The 19,188-nt window shown below is 38.5% G+C and overlaps 1 protein-coding gene across 1 annotated transcript; it reads left to right on the forward strand.

The window, feature by feature from the left end:
• Positions 1–333: 333 nt before the first annotated feature.
• Steap1 (STEAP family member 1) lies at positions 334–12,835 on the forward strand. Its single transcript, XM_090332340.1, has 5 exons — positions 334–390; positions 5,350–5,455; positions 7,648–8,160; positions 9,420–9,584; positions 12,502–12,835. The coding sequence occupies exons 2-5, from the start codon at positions 5,381–5,383 to the stop codon at positions 12,757–12,759; spliced, it is 1,011 nt and encodes a 336-aa protein (XP_090188466.1). The 5' UTR covers positions 334–390; positions 5,350–5,380; the 3' UTR covers positions 12,760–12,835.
• Positions 12,836–19,188: the final 6,353 nt, after the last annotated feature.

The following is a 19,188-nucleotide window of genomic DNA, read 5'->3' on the forward strand; positions in this document are numbered from 1 at the left end:
AGTGACCCATCTTGGACCGGTCAGTTCTGCCACAGTCCATCCCAGCGTGTGAACTGGAGGAAAGTTGTGAGACGCGCAGACCTTCGGGCGTCACCCCCAAACCTCCTAGGGCAGACCGTGGGGGGGTGTGCCAGCAGCGCGTCTCCACGAGGGCTGGCACCCACGCTCTCGAGGGAGCACCCTGGCTGGCGATGGGGCTAGCAGAGGGACGGCGCCGCGCGGGGCCGGGCCGGGCCGGGCGGGGGCGCCCGCAGGTGGCGCTGGGCGCCCGGCGGAGGCGGAGGCGGAGGCGGGGTCTGCTCCCGCGCGCCGCCCGGCTTCTCCTCGGTGTGGGCTTGGCAACTTGGGCCGCTGCTGGAGCGCAACTCGCCGTCCGGTCCCGGGGAGAAGGTGAGTCCTATCCGTGGTCCCCGCGGGTTGGCTCGCCCCCCAGATCCTCTCTAGGGTCTCCCCAGCCCCGGGAGGGGTGTGGTGGGCCGCACGCGCGCCCCGTTGGGGACCGGGTGGTGGCAAGGCTGGGCGAGCGCAGCTCGGCTCCACCGGGCTGCAGCGCTGCGGTTCCCTGCGGAGCTCCGGGCTGCTGGGTCTTGGTTCCCCGCTGGGGTGGGAGCCGGAACCCGCCGAGGCCTTCATCCTGGGTGAGGAGAGGGTGGGGAGACTGAGCCGAGGCTGGGTACTCCAGGTTGAGTTCTGCGGGTAAGTTTTTCTCCTTTGGCTCTGTCTCCACCACTTCGCCAGGCACTGAAGGAATGTTTGGCACACGGTTCCTTAAAATCCTGCAGGTTGGTCTTAAAGTTTTCTAAGCAACAAGACATTTTTCACTTTAAGTCCTTAGAACACTAGTCTTACTCTTTCAGGATTTGGAGAAGGTTCGAGCTTTCTCTTCCCTCCCCCCCTCACACCCCCGTACCCCCTCCCCAATAATCTATGAAGGCTTTCAAAAATAAAATATGCTAGAATGGCCAAATCCACTGGAAGGGATTTGTGGACAGAGACTTCAAATATGTTTCAATTTGTTAATCTGTTCCTTTTTTCTTTTGCAAGTCCTGAGCTTGAACTCAGGGCCTGGGCACTGTCCTTGAGCTTTATCAGGGCTAGCGCTCTACCACTTGAGTCACAGTACCACTTCCAACTTTCTCAACCCAGGCTTTGTGCGTGCTAGGCAAGCACTCTACCACTAGGCCACACTCCAGACCCCAATCGGTTCTTTTTTTTTTTTTTTTTATGATAAATAAGTGTATGGGAAAGGGGGCAGTCCTGGTGCTTGAACTCGGGGCCTGAGCACTGTCCCTGAGCTTCTTTTGCTAAGGGCTAGCACTCTACCACTTGAGCTATAGTGCCACTTCAGGCTTTTTTCTGTTTCAGGCTTGTTCTGTTGTACTGAAGAATCAAACCTAGTGCTTCATGCGTGTTTGGCGCTCTACCACTAGGCCACATTCCCAGCCGCGAGTGTATTTATTTTTACAAAAACAATAAATGATCACTTATTAGCAAAGATGCTAAGCACAAGATTGTAGGGAGAGGGATGTTTAGAAAAAGAAAGCTCATTGATGAAAACTGCCCTTCACATAGTTAATGTGCACTTGGAAAGCTGAAAGGCTGGAAATGCAATGCTAGCCACAATGTATTCCAGTCACTGAGTTTCTTAAATTCTAAACTCTTGGCCATAAACATGAGTCAGTTGAGCTGTGTCAATATTTAGCAGGAACATCAGGCCAGCCATCCTGGTACAGCAAAACAGAAGTCACATTGGGAATTTTTTTTTTAATAGGGAGGCAAAATTAGACAATGATGAGTCAAGTTTTGGAGTCCCTACACATCTTCACACTGCTGTTTCCAGTTTAGTTTGCTTGTTTTATAAAAATTAAAAAAATATGGTAAATTTCAAGTGTATATTTGGTCGCTATCTGATGAAAACTAACATATTTTATATGAGTGACATTTTGTTTACCTGGTTGACTGCAATCCCCACAGGCAACTGTCTCCTCCCTGCTATGGACTTTTCCTTGGCCTTGCTCTTGAGCAGGGTCCCCTGCAGATGAATGGCTGGCTGAGTACCTTGCTAGGGCCACTCTGGTTTTCTACCCAGAAATTCTACAAGTGGCTCTCTGTTAACAAATTCTACCAGCTTACTAGATGTCCTAAAATGGTGTATAAAAGAAAGATCACACTGTCCCTCCCTTTCTGTGCTACCATCAGTCTAGAAGACCATCTTCCTTTATGAAGCATTGTACTATCTTGTGACTACCTGCCTTCTCTCTCCTAGACCACAAGGTGTGTAAGACTTGAGGCTTCACCTCATTTAAGTGTGTATTTCTATTCTCTGATACCATTGTTCACAATACAGTTAATGAATTAATACAGAATACAGATTTATGTGTTCATCACTTTCCATATTGAGAATTAAAGCATCCTCTAAATATGATTACTTCTTGTATTTGATTACCCTCCCAAAGTACTCTATTTATAATGTTGGTTAAGGCACCAATTAACATGGAATAATGTTTCCTAAGGTCATGCCATGAACTCCACCAGGTACCAAGACTGTCTTTCCTCATCAGTGTCTGTACGGAACTGGGTTCATGAATGCCTAGTGATAAGGATATGCTATACCCAGAATTCCTTCAAATGCAGTCAATACTCAACTCAAACTCAGAAAAGGAAGGTAGTGTCTTATATTTAAGAAAAGAGGAAGGGAGGTGTGGGGCAGGGAGGAAAATGGAGTGGAGAAAAGAGAGGGAAGGGGAAGAGAGAAAAGGGGAGAAGATAAGAGAGAAGAGGAGAGGAGAAGGGAAGGGAAAAGGGGAGAAGATCCAGAAGAGGGATCTGGCCTCTGGGAGTCTACTCAAAATATACCACCAGGACTTTTCTATGTCTTTCTCCATTTCTTGTTCTAGTTCATTGTATTGACATTCTTCTGTTCAAATAAAGATACTGTTCCTCCTCATAGCATTGGAGTTACAGGGGATAAAAGCATGATGGATTTTTACCATCTCAACTTAACAAAAAGTCTTTCCCACTCTCTCTCTCTACCACTTCCAGAAAAGAATTATCAGAGGACTATACTTGGTCAACTGAAGTTATTTGTCATTCCAAAACTATCTGGCTAACCTTGTGTCATAGGCCCGTTTTTATGAACAGAATGGTTTGGGGTTTTTTGTTTGTTTGTTTGTTTATTTGCTTTTTTTTTTGAAAGTTGTAGAACTTTAATCATGAACAAATCAGCAATCAGTTTAAGTTCACTATTGCCGGAAGGCTCAGCTTTTTTTTTTTTTTTTTTTTTTTGCTAGTCTTGGGCTTCTGCTCAAGGCCTGAACACTATCCTTGGATTTTCTTAAGGCTAGCACTGTACCACTTGAGCCACAGCTCCACTTCTGGCCTTTTTCTATGTATGTGGTACCAAGGAATTGAATCCGGGTCTTCATGCATGCTAGGCAAGCACTCTGCCACTAGGCCAAACTCACAGTCCCATGGACCAGAATGTTTTTTATAATTATAATCCTGACAACCTTATACCATACTGAATGAAGAGGTGTTTTTCCTCCAAATGAAGGAAACATTATAAATGAGGAAGAAGAAGAAAAGTGGGAATAGAACATGGGCAAACCAAAATGGCAAATATATCAAACATATGTTCCTCACCCAAAATGCTTAGAACCAGAAGTCTTTGGGATTTACAGTCTCTTTACTTAGTAGAAACTGCATGTGCATACCCTGTCTTGGAAATGGGACCCAAGTCTAAACATGAAATTCACTCAGGTTTCATACCCACCTTATATACATGGTTTGAGATAATTTTATAGAATATAAAGCACAATACAGATAGATGATAGATAGATAGATAGATAGATAGATAGATAGATAGATAGATAGATAGATAGATAGACAGACAGACAGACACACACACACACAGGCCTATCTCATAAGATTATGTGTGGAAATCTCCACTTAAAGCCTCAGATCAATGCTCAAAGTCTGGGATCTTGAAGCATTTCAGATTTTGGATTTTCAGATTAGAGATGCTTATCCTGTGTCCTCATTGTAAATGTTCTGAATCTCTAAAATAATATGTGGAAATTATTCTAAGAACAATTGAACAAACAAACACTGGCATATATAATGGTGACTAATTTTTAAAACTTGAAGTATGATGTACATATTCTAAACTATTCCTGTAAACACCTTTTCACCATATAAGGTACTGTAGGTTTGTCTAAAATTCTTGAATACTTGGTGTGTTTTCTGCCAGTCTGTTGTCTGATCTATTTTTCTCATTCAATTCCACAAAATACAAATGGCAGATGCATTCCTCTAGAAATAATCTTACAACTAATAAAAACAGTGAATAATGTTATCATTTATTTTTCTTCAAAAAAAAGCCTAGATGAAGATTTTTGAAGCTTATTAAGGGAAAGACTACTCTGCCTGAGGAAGAACTACAGATTGTTTTCTACAGGATTGGCTAGAAGATTGGGCATGACAATGATTAAGCATGACAATTTATGTCTCACCAACAAAGACCAGCCCATCATTCTGATTTAAAAAATAGCATTCTGAAAATGCCACTATCAGGGCCCAACTTACTAACTCTGTCTGTTTTGTTCATTCCTGAAACTCAATGTGTCTGTTTTGTTCATTCCTGAAACTCAAAAATATCTCCCCCCCCAAAAAATCAACTAATTTTTGTTTCAGTTTCCAGTGCAAAACCCCAAAAGTCTATTAAACATAAAACTTCTGCCATGCACCGGGCCTCATACCTACTCAGGAAGCTGAGATATGAAGGTTGCAAATTCAGAGGAAGCCAAGACAGGAAAGTCCATGAGACACATCTCCAATAAACTGCTAAAAATTAAAAAATAACTAGACATGAGTCTGTGGCTCAAGTGGTAGAGCCACAGTTTGTGTGGCTTATGTGCTCATAAGTACATAAACTCAGGATCAGCACCTAGTCCCCTAATCCACACAACAGAATGTGCACAAAAAGAAGTCTTTCTAGATTATAATTATATATTAGCCACCTCCAACTACCTCCAACCTCTACTGAAAAAAGAAAATACCCTCCACATTTCCAAACATTTCTAAGTCTATTTACCTTTGGTGGGAAGTTAACTTCCCCTGAATGAGAACCTAGACTTATAGATATGTCATTTCCTTTATAAATAGTTGGACTGTTGACAAGAGTGTACTTGTTTTATATTCTTTAAAGCATATTTCTATCTAAGTATATTTTATCTGCCCCTCTAGTCTTCAGATGAATAAATTTCTTTTTTTCAGATGAATAAATTTCTTATACTGTCCGATCAAACACTGACTCATAAACTTGAAAATAATAGTATTTGTTTTTTATAGGTTGCTGAAGCTATTCTAGTCTAAAGAATTAATGGAGAACATTACAAATCAAGAAGAACTTTGGGAAATGAAGCCTAAAAGAGACCTAGAAGACCATCATTATTTGGTGAAAATAATAGTTAATAATCTAAATTTATAAACATAATCCAAATGGTATTCTCAATCTACAAGTGATGCAAACAGTTATAGTGTTCACTCTAGCCTGACAATATTTGTTTTGGGATTCCTGTAAATATGACATATATAATGGGAATAGTGCCTTGACTGTCAGTGACTTAGCTTAATAATCACTTAGTAAGTCAATGAAAATTTCATGTCTTGCTTTGTCTATTATGTGAAAGAGCTGGCCCAGATTGTCTCCAGAGGCCTTCCAATCCTAATGCCTAAGGTTCTAAGTTTAAAAACAAAGCAGAGGAGCAGGGTCAAGGGGAAAGAAGTAGACAAATGAAGAGAGGAATGGAGGGAGAACACAGCCATAAAATTTAATGTATATCCTATACAGTTAAGAAATTGAGGAAGGGGTAGGGTTGGAGGGAATGGGAAGAATGATGAAAGAGGTGACATTGATCAAGATGCATTATATTCAAAAACTGCTATGTTGAATGGCAACTCCTTTGTCAATTGCTTAATTATAGAAGTTGGAAATGCCCATACAGCCATAGTTTTGTAAGCCAAGCTTTATTCTTTTTCATAGACACAGTGGCAGCCTACTGAGAGATCACCAAGTAAAAGGATGCCTCATTATTTGACCAGATAAATTCACTTTTGCATAAGAATTATTGGCCCTCTCTCAGTCAGCCCCACTGAATTAAATGGTTCTTACTACTTCACTGAAAAGGAGGAAGAACATTTTTTCTGTAAATTCTTACCTGTCTAAATGATTTCAAATTCCGTTTTAACAGAAATTACCTTAATCATTGTCAAAAAGTGATCATTTAAATATATTTCCTCCATTAAAATGACTATTATAAATAATAATACAAAATAACTTTTATTTTTCAAGCTAATTGTCTATCTTGTGGTTCCATAATTCTTACTTCTAAGCAGAAAATAGTTCTCAGCTGATTACACTTACGATTGTCTTCTGTCTTCTCATGCTTCAGAAATGACAGAAGCCATATCTTTCTAGATAGAGTAATTACCAAAAAGAACATCGGATGTAACCATTACTTATTACTTGGGGTAAAATTTAAATGGCAAGAGAGGTCATTTTACATAATCAGAAATTATAGAGGACTATGTGAATTAAGTTATGTTGCACAAAATGAGATGAACAAGATAATCATTAATATCATGTCAAGCACTAAAATGGTCTGGCTCCAGATCCAAAACTTTAACAGTAAAAAAAAAAAGATACTGACTGAGAAATAAATTATTCATAAAGAAGAAGAATATGAAACTCTATAATAAAAGATATTACTTTTTTCTTATTTGTTTTTTTATTTTTCAATCTACCAGTTAGTTGGGGAAATAATAAATTGTTGAAGGAAAATTTCTTTTGGATTGCTGACTGCCTAGAAATGCAAATGAATAAAAAATTAAAACTTTCTCAGAAAACATATCATCTCTATGGAATTTAATTAGTTATATACACTTTCTTACCTCCTGATGGTATTTGTCTATTATGCTTAAACAAACTTATTTGAAATATAAGATCAAAGCACAAGACTACTTGATGAAATTCCATATTTTGTCTAATAGTAATGGCTGTATTATTCCTGATCCTTTGTATTTGAGACAATGATGTATTCACTGTCCATGAATTCTGCAAAATTCTCAGTGAATTCTGCAGAATTGGATAATGAAAATTATTCTGTGGTATTATTTATAATAGTTTCTACTCCAGTGTATAACTCTTATTTTCTTTAGCATTGGGCAATTCTGCATATTTGTCAAAGAACCAGTGAAAACACTGGAAAACAAACAACTACATTTTGCAAGTTTATTATTTTTACCTAAGATTTTGGGCAATTTTCAATGCTTTTTCAATTTTAGTTTTCTTGTTTCCCTATTCCATTATTTCATATCTTCAAAACAAACACTTGATCTAAGTGTTAGTGGAAATATCAGAAACCTGTATTTCTTTTGTCTTAAAAACAAATGAATAACAGAAGTGCACCTTTTAGTCTGTATAGCTAATTCTATTTTCAGCTAACTTCTTTCCAAAAGCAAGATTCCAACTGCCCCTTATTCACTGAGAACTGCCCTTATTAATGTGTTCATTCATAAGTAATTTGAAAAGGAGACGTTGCATTGCTTCATTGAACTTGAAGATGCTTCTTTTCTTTCCTTTTGTAGACTAAGACCCCGGGAGAGATCAGCATGCTAAAAAGACCTGTGCTTTCACATTTGCAACCAACAGCCAGTGTGGATGAATTTGATTGCCCCTCAGATCTTCAGCACAAGCAAGAACTCTTTCCAAACTGGCACTTGCCAATCAAAATATCCATTATTGTAGCATCTCTGACTTTTTTGTATACCCTTCTGAGGGAAATAATCCACCCTTTAGTAACTTCACATCAACAATATTTTTATAAAATTCCAATCCTGGTCATCAACAAAGTCTTACCAATGGTTTCCATTACCCTCTTAGCATTGGTTTATCTACCCGGTGTCATAGCTGCAGTCGTGCAACTTCGGAATGGAACCAAGTATAAGATGTTTCCACCATGGCTAGCTAGGTGGATGTCAGCCAGGAAACAGTTTGGGCTTCTCAGTTTCTTTTTTGCTGTACTGCATGCAATTTATAGCCTATCGTATCCAATGAGACGATCCTACAGATACAAGTTGCTAAACTGGGCATATCAACAGGTAGGATGCTGACAGGGCTAGGAAACTAAAAAAAATCTAAGTTGTCCAACAAACTGATCCTTTCTCATTGTGATTGCAAGACCCTCAAACCAGTGTTGATACTTTTCATGAGAAAGTAATCTACATATTGTGTGTGCATGTGCGCTCGTGCATGTGTGCACGTGCATACAAGCATGCTCATGTAGCTGTTAACCTCAGTGAGCTTCGGTTTTCTGGTTTTATACTGAGGAAAGCTTTTAAGGCTGGAAAAGTATAATTTTAGCAACATTAAAAAATAGTTTGTTTATGGACAGAGCCACATCTGAATCTCCTACTCCCCCCACAAAATTACTTTTTCTTAATATTAATCATTTTATCTTTCACTTACTAACCACAATTACATGCACATTGAAATTCAATCCAAGTAAACAACCAAATAATTGTTATTTAATTCATAAATATATGTGTGTTGTATTCAGATAAAGAAAAAGTAAGTCCTTTGTTATTCCTGTTAGAGGACTTCAAAAGAGAAATCATTTTTATTTCATTTTTTAAAAAATTAACTTTGAGGGACCAGGAGTTTGGCCTAGTGGTAGAGTGCCTGCCTAGCAAGCACTAAGACCCGGGTTCGATTCCTCGGTACCACATACACAGAAAAAGCCAGAAGTGGTGCAGTGGCTCTGGGTAGAACACTAGCCTTGAGGAAAGCCCAAGGACAGTGCTCAGGCCGTGAGCTCAAGCCCAGGACTGGCAAAAAAAAAAAAAATATCTTTGAGGAGTTGTGCAAAAAGTTTCAGTACAACCTATCAAAATATTCATATAATGTATCTTGATCAAGATAGATAATATACAATGTACATATGTAAAAATAGAACCAGGTAACGTACAGATAAGTAGGGATGGGACTGATGGGAGAATGATGGAATGTGATCATTTTAATTTTTTTTTTCTGCCAGTCCTGGGCTTGGGCTCAGGGCCTGAGCACTGTCCTTGGACTTTCTCAAGGGTAGAGCTCTACCACTTGAGCCTCAGCACCACTTCCAGCTTTTTTCTATGTATGTGGTACCAAGGAATCGAACCTGGGTCTTCATGCATGCTAGGCAAGCACTTTAACCACTAGGCCAAACTCTCGGCCCCTCATTTTAATTTTTTAAATATCATTAATGCATGTAGGTCCCTTGTTATCAAGACCTACATAAAGACTAGAGAAATGCAGAGGACATTAACATGTGGAAAATAAGTGGTTTTCATTCCTTCTTTGTTTCTTTACTTTCTGATAGGTCCAACAAAATAAAGAAGATGCGTGGATTGAGCATGATGTTTGGAGAATGGAGATCTATGTGTCCTTGGGAATTGTGGGACTTGCCATCCTGGCTATCTTGGCTGTGACATCGATTCCATCTGTGAGTGATACTTTGACATGGAGAGAATTTCACTATGTTCAGGTAAATGAGATAGAAAATAACTCTAGTCCCCCAGAGAGGAAAATCTGTGTGTGTTTGTAACATCAAGTATATTGATTTTCTTCCATAAAAAATAACCATGTTTTCCAATAGTGAATGTCTCATACTTGTTCCCCATAGTAAGATGTCTTTTTATTGTTGTCCTTTATTGCTTCTAAATAGGATACATTTTGTAGGCATAAATAAAAGTCATTAATAAAAGAAAAATATTCCTTCTAACAGCTGAAGTTTATGAAGGCAATTTATTGCCAAACTAATGATAATAGTTATCGCTAATGTGGTATTTTATGAAGCTCGACCTCAGAATATGGAGTTTAATCTATCAAAGATGTTCTAATATCTAATACTAAGACATGCTTTTCCCAAGTTACCTTTAACTTGCTTATTTGAAGCTTCTAAATATTTATATAATTCAAAGATATCTCAAATTTACTGAATTTTATCACCTAGTAGAGTTTATACTTGAAAATACAATGGTGACTAATGCCTACAATCCTAAACTATTCAGGAGACAGAGATATAAGAATCACAGCCCAGGGCATACAAATCCAAGACATTCTTATTTCCAGCTAATTACCAAAAAACTGGAAATGGAGATGTAGAGAACCAGCTTTAAGTGAAAAACAGAAGCAAATACTTGAAGGCCCTGACTTCAAGCTGAATTACTGGTCCACACACACACACACGCACACACACACACAAAACATCAGAATTCAGAAAGGGATTAAGTTTAATTCATATTAATCATATTTTAATTTCATAGTTTTAACTTCTATGGGTTGGTCTATAATAATGACTACAAAGTGAAACCATCTCACTATCTTCTTACATGTCTACACATATCTCCAACAGATACTTTACCAGGGTATCTGGTTAGGCTGGAAAGTATCTCTCCATCCAAATTATTCCAATGTGGTTTAAAAATGGTACCACATCCTCTCAACAAAGTATTCCCTGGTCACCATTGGTGTTATTTGTTCCTCATGATATTTGGCTTCCTTCTTACATTGCCCTGCCTGTCGCACATATGCTGAGCTTCACATTTTAGGTAGAAATACTATACTTTATATATTCAAAGTATATCATTTGTGTGTGTGTGTGCCTCTGTGTGTGTGCTAGTACTTGAACTCAGTGACTGAACAATGTCCCTTAACATTTTTGCCCAAGGTACTGTACTACCACTTAGCACATAGAACTACTTCTGGATTTTTTTAACTTATCTCTCACCTTTTTTGCTGTCCCTTGATTATCTCATATTGTTACAATATTTCACCTGGTTATCTGATACACATTGTATACATGCTTACTGGTTATTTGAAATAGGATAGGGAAGGGAGGAAAACAAGATGAGGGGTAGGGGTGGGGAGAGGGAAATGAGGACCAAGACATGAGAAAGGGTATCAATGTTTGTGAAGTAATGCACCTTCTATCTGGTGAATATAATGTAACCCTTCTATTACTTACAGTAAAAATATATGGGAAAAACAAAAGAACAGTGATGTAGAGAGGAATCACAGTTACATAACTAAGGCACTAAGGCAAAGAGTATTTCTTTTGGGGCAATGTCATACCTTTCTTCGCTGTCTTCAAAGTTTCCTCCCATCTCCATCCACTTCTGGCTTTTTGCTGATTAATTGGAGATAAGAATCTCATGGGTTTTCCTGCTCACAATGGCTTTGAACTGGGATCCTCCAGTCTCAGCCTCCCAAGTAACTAGAATTACTGACATGAACCACCAGCACAACAATTTGACTATGTAGTCCATCATGTGTAATACATAGTCCAGGATAAGTATATAATACATATTTGTAAGATTAATCTACAAATAGTCAAATGTAGTTATCAATTACTAATCTAGAAACTTTTCAGTTCAAATCTGATAACTAGTTTTACATGATTTACCTGTAGTTTATCTAAAAACATAAACTAAGCTACTTAATCCTCTTCACTGGGGCTTAAGAGTCCAGCTGAACAATTGTGAGTTAGATTTGTACTGAAAGGATAATGACCATTTCCAGGAAAGTGAACAAAAGTCAAACGTCATCTAGAATAGGTCTTGTCAGAATGCCATAAAATTACTTATGAGAACAAAGAGCTTTATCTGGGTGATACCAAAGCATTTCCATTGCAAATGGAATTTTTTTTCATGTCTTCAATTCAACTTTGTTTAAACACTGAAATAATTGCTAATATGTTTCCATTTTGTCAGAATGTCCAAAGTTTTGAAAACATATTCCAACTCCACTCATTCATGTATTCATTTAGCAAAATCCATGTGAATTTCATTAGTTGGCTTCTAAGTTGATAACGATAATTGAAGTCAAATTGATTTTGTGGTAACCTTCAGTCATTCTGCCAGTATTTGTTGAACATCTAATGTGAACAAACAATTCTGCAGGGATCCTGTGACAAGACATAATTCCTGGTTTTAGAAAAGTCATGACTGGCAAAATTGAGGGACATGAATAAGATGTAAAGTGCCATGATAGAAATATCACTAAGACATGTGAAAGGGTATCAATGTATGTGAATTAATGCACCTTCTATCTGGCAAATATCATGTAACCCTTTTATTAATTACAATAAAAAAATTATTAAAAAAAGAAATCTCACAAAATAAACAAAATGGCATGAAAGGAATCATTTAATACTAAAAGAAACCTTGTAAAATTTCTCAGCTTTTGTTGAATACACAAAGACCACCAAAAAGTAATGTAGGAAGAAGGAACATGAGAAAGTATGTGAAGATGTGAGTGAAAATTCTTGAGAAATGTGTTAGGAAAATAATCATAGATGGATGCAAAGATTTCCCAGCAAAGAACAGACCCAGGTGAGATGGGATGAAATAAATTATTTCTGAGCCAGTCTTCATTAAGATAATCTTGTTTTTCTTTTGCAGAGCAAACTAGGAATTGTTTCCCTTCTACTGAGTACAATACATGCATTGATTTTTGCCTGGAATAAATGGGTAGATATAAAGCAATTTGTCTGGTATACACCTCCAACTTTTATGATAGCTATTTTCCTTCCAATTGTGGTCCTGGCCTGTAAAACCATACTATTCCTGCCATGCTTGAGGAAGAAGATACTGAAGATTAGACGAGGCTGGGAAGATGTCACCAAAATTAACAAAGCAGAGATATCCTCCCAGTTGTAGAATTCCTGCTCGTCAAATTTTATTTAATACTGATCTGTTTTACTATAAACATTTTCAATGTTGTGTTTTTAAATAAAATGCCTAGCTCAGAAATCTGGATGTATTTCTTTGTATATAGAAGGTGCATTTGAAATGCAGTAGCATCTTTGTTCTGTCTTCAAAGTAAACTTGTTAGAAATTTTCCAGTGTGGCCTAAATCTTGTTTTACACAGTTAATTGAAAGTTCTCTTTCTTCATGCCAACTTTTCCAGTACTTTTTAAGAACCTTCTGAAAAAAAACAAGTAATTATTCACTCTTTTGCTGCAAATAAGCCTGTGCTTGAGTAAATTAATAAATCACTCACTGTGACCATTACACATGACCTGAAGCTAAAGTCCAGTACCTTCCAAGTCTCCATTCTTCCAACACCTTCTGCTCCTCAACACTTCTCTCCCTTGTTGCTAGCAAGCATGTCACATGACCAGAATTATTCATGGCTATGCCAAGAGCAAGTTGCCAGTTCCTGCAGCTACAAAATCTACTGAACTGGAAGAGAGTGGTAAGGTCACATGAATTCCCTCAGCCCTTGCCTGAAGGTATGACCCCAGTAAAATGAGGCTTCCCTCAACAAAACTTTTATGTTTCTAAAAAACATTGGAGATAGAAAAAAAGAAAGAAGCAAAAAATATCAAAGTTGTAGCAGTAAGGAATCTGTTGATTTGAAAACCATTACTTGTTACTGCATGCCAGCTAGACCAAGAGTAGCTGGCTGGTAAAGATCCTCTGAGAGTCAGAGAAACGTGGGAGTGATGATGACTGACCCGATTGTCATAAGGTTATGCATGTAACCCTGAGAAATTATCTTAAACTTAGCCTCATCTTGCAAAGTGAAATTCTGCTATCACAAAAGACAATGGTTAATACATCTGCACAGTTAATAGATCAACACAATCTCTTATATGAGCTTGAGAGGGGTGTGTAGGTTTTGTTCTCTTGTAAAACACCATCTTCTTGAGCAAAAATGTTTAACAAAAATATGGACTTGTGCAAGTGTAATCAGCAGGAGTTCTGCCTTCTCTTGTGCCTTCTATCCTTCTTACAGACCCTGTTATTAGTGTGAGTTCCACCATCCTCCCCCCCCCTTTAAATAGCCCATATTCTCACTTCAGAGAATAGCTTATTATGCAGTGGGAAGGTTTGCAGAGAGAGCTCTTCAGCCACCCACCATCTTTCTACCAACACCTATGCCAAGGGCGGAGAGGCAGAGAAATGTTTGATTTGAGAATGTACTATTAATGACGAGAAACTAATGCCCTAGTCTAACCTGGCTTTACCTGGGAGCATAGTGTAGGGTAGCCTACACCTACACTAAAGATGAACTTGTCTGGATGTCTGTGTATTGACTGTTAATTGCAGCTCTCCATGCTTCCATCTGTACTATTTACCCATTACCTGTAAAAAGAAAAAAATCATAAACGCACAACCTTAGTGCTGATTTTCTGGTGCATAATACCTGCATACTGGAGAAAGTATTTACCTTTATTTCTTCACTCTTAATGTATGTATGTATACATTTTTGGAAGCTTACAAACCAAGGTTGACAATTGTTTTCTTTTAGGCCTTATAAAAATGTGTGTGTGTGTGTGTGTGTGTGTGTGTGTGTGTGTGGTACTGGGGCTTGAACTCAAGATCTCATGCCTGCTAGGCAAAGTTCTATTGTTGTGCATGAAAGGAAAAAAGGTGTTGTTGGTTTTTTTATTTTTGGCCAGTCCTGAGCTCAGCACCTGAGCACTACACTGTCCTTGGGTTTTGTCAAGGCTAGAGTTCTACCACTTGAACCACAGCTTTCTCTATGTATGTGGTAAGGAGGACTCGTGCCCAGGTCTTTATGCATGCTAGGCAAGCACTCTACCACTAGGCCAAACTCCTGGCCCCAAGTGTTGTTTTGTTTTTTTTTTAATTTATGTAAAGCCATGAGGTTTTTCTTTTTATTTTATTGTTGAAGTGATGTACAGAAGGATTGCACTTACATTCATCAGGTTGTGGGTACATTACTTCTTAAACATTGTTACCCCTTCCTATGTTTTTGTCCCACTTTCCCACTCATCTTGTTTTTCCCTTACCTTCACATTTTCAAATATACAAATAAACATATAGACAATATAGTACCAAAATCAAATATAGTAATAACATGAGATAAGCCTCAAGGCGAAAAGACAAAAAAAGAAATAGTTTCACATAGTACATTAAGAACAACAAACACAAAAATAAACCTCATGTTTCCATATCTTGGAGTTCATTTCACTTAGCCTCATCCTATATGGACATATGGACATTGCTTTTGAGCTATTATGATCCTCTGTTAGGAGAATCATAAATGTATATTAGTTGTTACAAATGAGGGAAAGCATGGAGCCTATGTTTCTTTGGGTCTGGCTTCACTTAATATGATTTTTTCCAAGACTTTTCATTTCCTTACAAATGGGACAATGTCATTCTTTCTGATGGCAGCATGGAATTCTATTGTGTATAAGTACCACATCTTCTTGATCCATTCATCAATTGAGGGGCATCTGGGTTGGTTCCATATCTTTGCTATGGTGAATAATGCTATGATGAACATAATTGTGCTGGTAGGTTTTGTATGACCTTGTTTCTGGATATTTGGCCAAATGTCCAAGTGTAGAATTCCTGGGTCATAGGAGAGCTCTATGTTTAGTCTTTTAAGGCACCTCCATACTGCTTTCCAGAGTGGTTGGACAAGTTTACACTCCCACCAATAGTATAGTAGCAATTCCTCCTGGCCATATCCCTTCCAGATTCTGTTGCTATTAGATTTCTTGATCATGGCCATTCTAAAAGGGGAGGAATTGAATCTTAAAGTTGTTTTGATTTGCATTTCTTTTGCCATGAGGTTTTTATTTTTTGTTTCTTCAATGGTAAGTGGCTGGTAAAGTCAGCCTCCTTCCCCTCCTTGTGTCTTCTTTCTGGTGTCATCTTTATAGCTATTAACTGCAATGCTTTTTTAAATTTTATTGTTGGAGTGATGTGCAGAGGGGTTACAGTTACATTCATCAAGTAGTAGGTATACTACTTCTTGAACATTGTTACCCCTTCCCATGTTTTCTCCCACTTTCCCCTCCCTCCACTCCCTTCCACTCATCAGTATCTGTTCTGAATAGCCTATCCTCCACTATTTTATTTCACTCCTTTTGTCAGGATTGCCAGGAGATCCAGTTTTGGTCCTCATCTTACTTGTCCACCCAGGAACACGGGGCAAGCATTGAGTTTACTTGGCTTCAGGAAATCCTACTTCTTTCATGTCTTCTCTTCTGCCTTCGCTGACTCCTCTTCCAGTGCCTTCATACCCATGATAGCAAAGTTACTCCTCTGACACCCTCCTCCACAATACAGGTAATCTGGAGTTCTACAGCCTCAAAATAAAAGACACCGTACTGACTTCTTGACAACTGCCCTTGAATATCTGAAAAACATCCAGATATAAACTTCTAAAGGTTAAAAAAAGGAAATCTTAATTTCCTTTCCTTTCCCTCCCCAATACTCTTTAGAATGACTTCTGATTAGCCTGTGTAAAGTTATCCAGGAGTTTCTGTCTCGTTTCATTTTTCTACGTGTTGTATTGGACATTGAATCCAGAGTCTCACGCATGCTAGGATATTGATCTACAAATTGCCCTGCATTCCCACCTCATTTTTTTACTTGTTGAGACAGAGTCTCACTATGATGTAGAGACTAGCCATCATTTCACTAGGTAAGCCTAGGCTGGCTTCAAACTCATATTCTAACTGCCAAAGCTTCCCAAGTGCTTGGATTATAGACAGGCACAGGCAGTACCATACCTAGGCCTCTGTGTCTGTGGTGAGGTGGGGGTGGGAGATTAGGTTGTGATTTTTAAAGGTACCATTATCTGTGTTTTAGAAAATGTGCATAAGAAATCTGAGGAATACCTGCAACATACAAAGTGTTTTGGGAAAGGAAAGGAGATGAGATCAGATGAACAGAGAAACAAAAGAGAAGTTGTCCTACAAGGTCCAAATAGAGGTAATTACACGGCAAAGAAGTAAAGTGATAGTCCCTAAGAAAACTCTAGATATGCCTTATGATCCAAGTTAACCAAATCAACTCTAGAGAAAGTCATTAGGTGAGTCATTGAGCAAACTGAGTCAGAAGAGCTACCCATACTCAGAAGAGCTGGCTACATACTCATTTATAAACAAAGACTTCTGGTAAGGCTCCTGGCTTTGGGACTCCAGCCTTGAGATGCAAACACCATCAAAACTTCCACAGTAACATCAGAGGCACAGAAAGAAAAAGACAAGACAGTCTGAACAGAGCATTCATCACAAGAACAAAATGCTGTGTTTTGGTCTCTATGGTGGGAATTCTGGAATAAGAGGCCGGATAATTTCGGAGGCTGAAGAAGCAGGTCAGTACACAGAGAAAGAAAGGAAGCCTATCTTTATCCTGTAGACAAATGGCCTTCTCATTCCTATGGGTTTGGTGCTTTTGAATGTGACCTGTTTTGGAAAGAGGTTGTTTTAGATCAAATTCATTAACATGAAGTCATAATGGAGCATAGTTCTTTAATGCAGCATGACCCCTGGTCTTATAAGTAGAGAGAGACACAGAAATAAGAAAGCTATGTTATAACAGAGATGGAGTCTGGAGTTCTGCTATTTCAAGCCAAAGAACACCTAAAGCTACCAGGAACCGAGAGAAGCATAGAAGTCTTCACTCCTGGAGGTTGCAAAGGTTGTATGGCCAGGCCTACTCCTTGATTTGAAACTCTTAGCCTCAAGGTTGGAAAGCGAAAAATAGAAGAGAAATGGTAAACAAATCAGTCACAATACTTAGTGTACTGTGTAAAAGAATGGAGCTAGGTAACTTTAAGGGAGAATGGTGGAAGGAGAAACACTGAGTAAGATGCATTATACACATAGATGGACATGTTAAATTGAAACGCTTTTTGTGCCCTATTTGTAAATAATTCTAAAAGATTCCATTAGCAGCTTAGTTGGTGGTTTGTTAAATAGACCCTAGAAAACTAATTTACCAATCGTCTCAGCTTCACCTTCTATCATTCCTCTAAAAGTGGGACCTATGAGCCTCAGGTACTCGGTGTGTAGATCAACCCTGACAGATCCACATGCACCATCCAGGTCCTAAAAGTTGCCCTCCCTACACTGTGGGGGAGACAAGCCTAGTCTTGCAGAGGATGGTTTCCTTCACAGTACAGAGGAAAGTAAACCTATATTAACAAGCAGAGTGGGCTGCAGCAGCTAAAAGCGGGCCTTGCTGGCTGAGCCAGCTCACTTCTTAGAAAAACTGTTCAATCAGTTGTCTTTCCTGACAGTACCAGAGACTAAAATCCAGAAAAATAATGGAAACCGATGGGACTTGTTCTAGGGAAAATCTGAACCGCCATGGGCAGTGCTCAACTTGCTCTGGTCCAGAAATTCTACCACTTCAGAGAATATGGTGAAGAGAGCCTGAATTGTCCTTCTCATCCTAATACCCATCCCAGGATTACATGATGTTTGGGGACATGCTCTAATCACTGATGGAAAGTGGTAATGAAATTTTGAGTAATTTTTATCCATTGAAAGCCAATAGTTAGAAATAGATACTCTTACTCCTTTTGAAGTTAAATGTATTCTAATTGTGCATGAATACCACAGAAATTATACATTCAAATAGTGTCATGAGATATTTTCATACATGAATACTTTGTAGAAGCCATTTCAACAAATCACATAGCTACTCATTTTTTCCTTTCATATATTTTTATTGTAATTAATAGAAGGGTTACATTATATTTGTCAGATAGAAGGTGCATTAATTCACATACATTGATACCCTTTCTCATGTCTTGGTCCCCATTTCCCTCCCCCCCACCCCCAAGCTACTCATTTATTATCTTGTTACAATGTAAGCCCTTGAAATCTTTTCTTATAGGTTCTTGAGAAACACAATACACAGTATATTTGTAGTAACTCTCCTGGGTAATTACAAATCCTGTCTACTAACAACTTAGTACTGCTTGACCAATTCGACAGGTTCCATAGAGCATCTTGAAAAGTTAGATTAACATAGACTTTGTATGGCTCATTTAAAAACCTGAACAAACTGGAATAGCATGAATGAGGCCCAGAGCTCAATCCCTAGCAACACACATACACACACACACACACACACACACACACACACACACACACACCCCACCTGGTCACACACAAATCCTTTTACAAATACCAGACACTCTGGATAGACTTCTGTAATCAGTTCTGGAGATTTACCATGAGCTGCTATCATATTAATGCTATTTTAATGATGACATCTACATAGTATTCACTTGGAATGTCTATAATATGTATGTCTATTTTTTAAGACAAGTTTGCCACTGAAATGATTCTCTGCATTCTCTCAGA

The sequence above is a fragment of the Megascapheus bottae genome, chromosome 5 (assembly GCF_031878675.1).
Source record: "Megascapheus bottae isolate mThoBot1 chromosome 5, mThoBot2.hap1, whole genome shotgun sequence".
Taxonomy (NCBI): Eukaryota; Metazoa; Chordata; class Mammalia; order Rodentia; family Geomyidae; genus Megascapheus; species Megascapheus bottae.

What these genes read in the sequence shown, in the direction of transcription:
- Steap1 (XM_090332340.1), top strand. Translation starts at nt 5,381, where the DNA reads ATGGAGAACATTACAAATCAAGAAGAACTTTGGGAAATGAAGCCTAAA. An exon ending in TAAACTGGGCATATCAACAG is followed by an intron (nt 8,161 to 9,419) that starts GTAGGATGCTGA and finishes ACTTTCTGATAG; the next exon opens with GTCCAACAAAATAAAGAAGA. An exon ending in GAGAATTTCACTATGTTCAG is followed by an intron (nt 9,585 to 12,501) that starts GTAAATGAGATA and finishes TTTCTTTTGCAG; the next exon opens with AGCAAACTAGGAATTGTTTC.